Source organism: Salvia splendens, unplaced genomic scaffold, assembly GCF_004379255.2.
Source record: "Salvia splendens isolate huo1 unplaced genomic scaffold, SspV2 ctg237, whole genome shotgun sequence".
In the NCBI taxonomy this organism is placed as follows: domain Eukaryota; kingdom Viridiplantae; phylum Streptophyta; class Magnoliopsida; order Lamiales; family Lamiaceae; genus Salvia; species Salvia splendens.
This window is the reverse complement of record NW_024598874.1, coordinates 7,699-11,766: the sequence shown is the minus strand read 5'-3', so window position 1 is coordinate 11,766 and position 4,068 is coordinate 7,699. Positions and strand designations below refer to the sequence as shown.

Sequence of the window (4,068 nt, the reverse complement as noted above, 5' to 3'; positions counted from 1 at the left end):
AGACAATGTGCCCTCCTTTCTTCGCGCCCTATCCATCCTCCGCAGACGATCAGCCGATTTTTGCATCCTCCGCCCCACTGCGGGGGTCCGGATGATGCAACGCATTTTCCTTTTATATTTTCTTCTATATATATCACCAATTTTAGTATTTCATTTCACACATTTCACTCCACTCTCTTTCCTCATCTCAATTTCTCTCTAAATTCAAGAATGAATTCTGCCAATTTTCCATATTTGCAAACATAAATTATAAAAAATAAATACTGACAATGGGGTTTGCCTTTATTTTGTGGTGTTTTTATATTTATTTTGTTAATTAATATATTTACAAACATAAAAAGTAAAAAACAAATACTCCACAAAATAGTAATATAAAACTGTATTGTTGGCTATAGAGCGTCTCACTGTAGGTGGATGGGGTGGAGGATAGGACACGCCCAGTTTAGGATGCTCATTGCTCTCAAAGGTGGTTAGTTTTATTTGTAGCTACGAGGACGACGTGGCTAATTTTAAAGAATCTAATCATATAATCGTCGTTTCCTATCTTTCATTTCATCCATCAAATCCTAATACTAGGTAACTACGGCGTGACACCCAAGTTTTTAGGCTTTTAAGTTTTTCTTTATGAACAATCATACATAACCACTAATTCTAGTGTAATGCAGCTTCTCCACAACTCTTCACCTCTAATTATTTTCTTCAAATAATGATTCGTGTTTAGGAATTAATTCATTTTGTTTCATTGAATTTGTAGGTGTCCGCTTTTTCTTCCCAAAGGACAAGGATATTCTTCGTCGGCGAATGCATCTTATACTCCCCTCCATTCGAGAAGTTTCTTTATCCTTTTCCTCCATTTTTCTAGATTTTTTTCTGAAGTCTTCTAGTACTACTACTATAAAAAAGGTACTGAGGTGACTCTGTTCTACTCTAGATCATTGAGAAATATAGAGAAGTTGGACAGAAATTGAAAGAATTTTATTAAATTAAATAAAATTGACAGGAAGTAAAGTATTCATAGAAAAAAATAGAATAAAAGTTAAATAATTAAAATAAAAAAATGTTGTTGACATTAAAATAGTAGATGACTATTTAAATTTATTAAATTAATAAAAAAACTAAACACATAATATGTTATCATTTATCAAAACATTGATTTAGTTAAGGTCCGGGTATCTGGCTAGTGCTAATGGTTTTGTAACACCAAGCTCAAAAGTATATATGATAGTGTTAAGAGTGAAAATAGCTGATGCATGGGCATATATGATTATATAATGACTTTTACCAATCATTAACCCAACAAATACTTACTTGTTTCTTAAAAGTTTATTTCAAAAATTAATCGTTTAGTACTCCTAGTTTCGATAGTATATCCGACTAGCGAAATTGATTGGTATATATGGTTATATAATGTCTCTTCATCAATAATGTGGAATCAATAAAAAAGTTTTTTTTGTAAGTCAATGAACCTTGTGAATACAATATTAACATTATCATGAAACCAACTTTCCATCAACAAAGAAATGAAAATATTTAAAATAGTTTATACGTTTTTTATGAGTTCAATAATTCTTGATGAAAATAATAGTTAAACAAATAAACACTAAGATCAATTTATCAAAATGAAGATATTAACGCAAGATCAGATTTGTTGAGTGCATCAAGCATAGTAATCCAGCTTTGATAATCGTCCTCATCTTCCTCTTGAAATTGACATTGAGTCTCTTTCTCTATCACATCATTTCTCGCAAATCTTCCCCTCACTCGCGGCCGACTGTCTGCCAAAGTCTTCCTACATTCATACTGTTACAACCAAAAATCCCAATGTTACTTGCAAATAAAAAAAATCACCATAGCACATCTTAATTAGATCGTTTGTTTATCTTTAAACTCAATGAAAAAACTTAAGATTCCATAAAGCGTAGTTAGGTATTCCCTCCATTCCCTCATAGTTGAGACGGAACGTTTCGGCATGGAGTTTAAGAAAGAGATATTTAGTGTGTTAAGTAGATAGATAAAAAAGTAAAAGATAGAAAAAAGTAAAGAGAATAGATGAGATAGTGAATAAAGTAGAGAGAATAAAGTAAGGAAAAGTAAAGTAAGAGTGGGAAAAATGTTAATTATTACTACTCCACTACATATGAAAATGACTCAACTATGAGAGAACTTCTAAAAAGAAAAAATGACTCAACTATGAGGAAACGGATGGTGGAGGGAGTATAACCTATGAGCAGTGAGACCTACTTGAGTGTGACAAGTGCCATCTATTAATTAGGAGTGGTGTTTTTTAAAGGTCAATTATAGAGTAAAGTTTTTTAAAGGTCAATTATAGAGTAAATACTATACTGATGTTTAATGCAAGGTCAATTATAGATTAAATACTGCTTCCCTGCTTCCATCCCGCAAGAGAGTATACACTTTTGGTTAGACACAAGTTTTAATGCATAATTAAAAAAATAAAGGAGAAATAGAAAGAAAAGTAATTAAAATATTGTTAGTAGAGAATGAATCTCACCTTATTAGAGGAAAAGACTTCCCAAAGAAATGGACTAAAACGAAGAAGTGTATACTTGAGGAAGGGAGTATAACTACTTAGGTCATTATACGTGTAGCATGGAAGGATGTATAAAATAATTTAAATAATAATATTCTTTTATTAAAATTATTCTTTTTAATTATATTTTCAAACTATGATTAGTAGTGGGCCCCCTAATAAGTAAAAACGAACCTTGATTTTCTTGTTGAAGTTCCTTCGATATCTCTTGCTTCGATATCTCTCAATTCTCTCTTTTTTCTCCTCTGGGCTGTAGGGAATGGCTCTATTCATGCTCTCAAATACGCTATTATCACTTGCAAATGAGCTATTTGACCACTTATAGCACTGTTGCATTTCCTATTAATTAGCCAATAAAACACAATTAAAGTTATTACTATAGTCTATAGTTAGCTTGCACTAATAAAACAAAGTCTTGGATGATACCTGGGAGCTGTCATGGCTATTTTCTGATTCAATGTTATAATAATAGGCTTCCACATTTGTATCAATGAGATATTGGCAATTGATGAGAGTAGGACTGTGTGCTCCATAAGTAGTACTATTCGAGTCCGGGGAATCCACGTGGCTGCTGCTGTGCCCAATGGAATCGTAGCAGTCGCCGCCGCCTAGGAGTGCCGGATACACGCGCTCAGCTGCCGGCGCGTGGTGGAGTGAAAATTGGCCCCAATATGGTCCGGACATAATTTTTCTTGCTAGTGTTATGTTATGATTTTTGTGGGATAATACTATATATATAAAGGGAAATTAAATTGGGTAAGATTTTGATCAAAGGCCTTATTAGTAGATGACGTCATGTCCGATTGGGCGTTGACTTGCCAATATTGTCACTTGGCCTACCTGCACTACCACATGACTAGGGGTGGGGTGGTGGAAGTGGGGAAGATATTCCTAGTATTTTGTTACCTCAGAGTGTCCACTTCAATAGCCCTGTTCCATTTTTTGTCCAAAACCCCAATTTTTTATCCATAGCTTCAAAAATTTGTTTCCGCCACTATGATGGACGCTTCCAATAGCCCCAAAATTTTATAACCAATTATAACAAAAAACTTGTATTAAAAAAATTCCTTCTTCCTTCTCCCTTCATCACTCAAAAAATTGTCGAAAATTATAAATAAAAAAAAATAAAAATTCAAGGGGCGGCCGACGCGCCGACCGCCGCCCCACTATAGATAGCCCCGCCTATAGCCCCGCCCAGGACCGGCGCGTCCTCGCCCCGCTTTCGCCGAATGGCCATCCGCCCCCCGTTTCTCGTCCGCCCCGGGGCGGACGTCGCCTACACTATGGTTAGCCCCGCGACCGCCCCAACCCGCGGCTATCCATAGTGGATACCCTTATAGTTGACCCAAAAATCGATTGGCTGGTTCCATTGATATTCCTAGTATTTTGTTATTTTATATTCATTTTTTGGATTTTTAACGAATTAAGTATTGTTAATAAAAGAATATTTTTCTAAATGAATTTGTAAATTGCATAAATTTAGTGTTTAATACACTGGTGTTTCAATTTATGTATGT

The 4,068-nt window shown here is 34.6% G+C and overlaps 1 protein-coding gene across 1 annotated transcript; it reads right to left on the bottom strand.

Annotated features, from left to right (window-relative positions):
- Positions 1–1,614: 1,614 nt before the first annotated feature.
- On the bottom strand, positions 1,615–3,237 carry LOC121789436 (zinc finger protein CONSTANS-LIKE 8-like). The gene is made up of 3 exons (XM_042187903.1): positions 2,978–3,237; positions 2,726–2,890; positions 1,615–1,800 (listed from the first exon to the last, which is right to left on the bottom strand). Exons 1-3 carry the CDS (start codon positions 3,233–3,235, stop codon positions 1,615–1,617), a joined length of 609 nt encoding a protein of 202 aa, XP_042043837.1. The 5' UTR covers positions 3,236–3,237.
- Between the last annotated feature and the right edge of the window lie 831 nt (positions 3,238–4,068).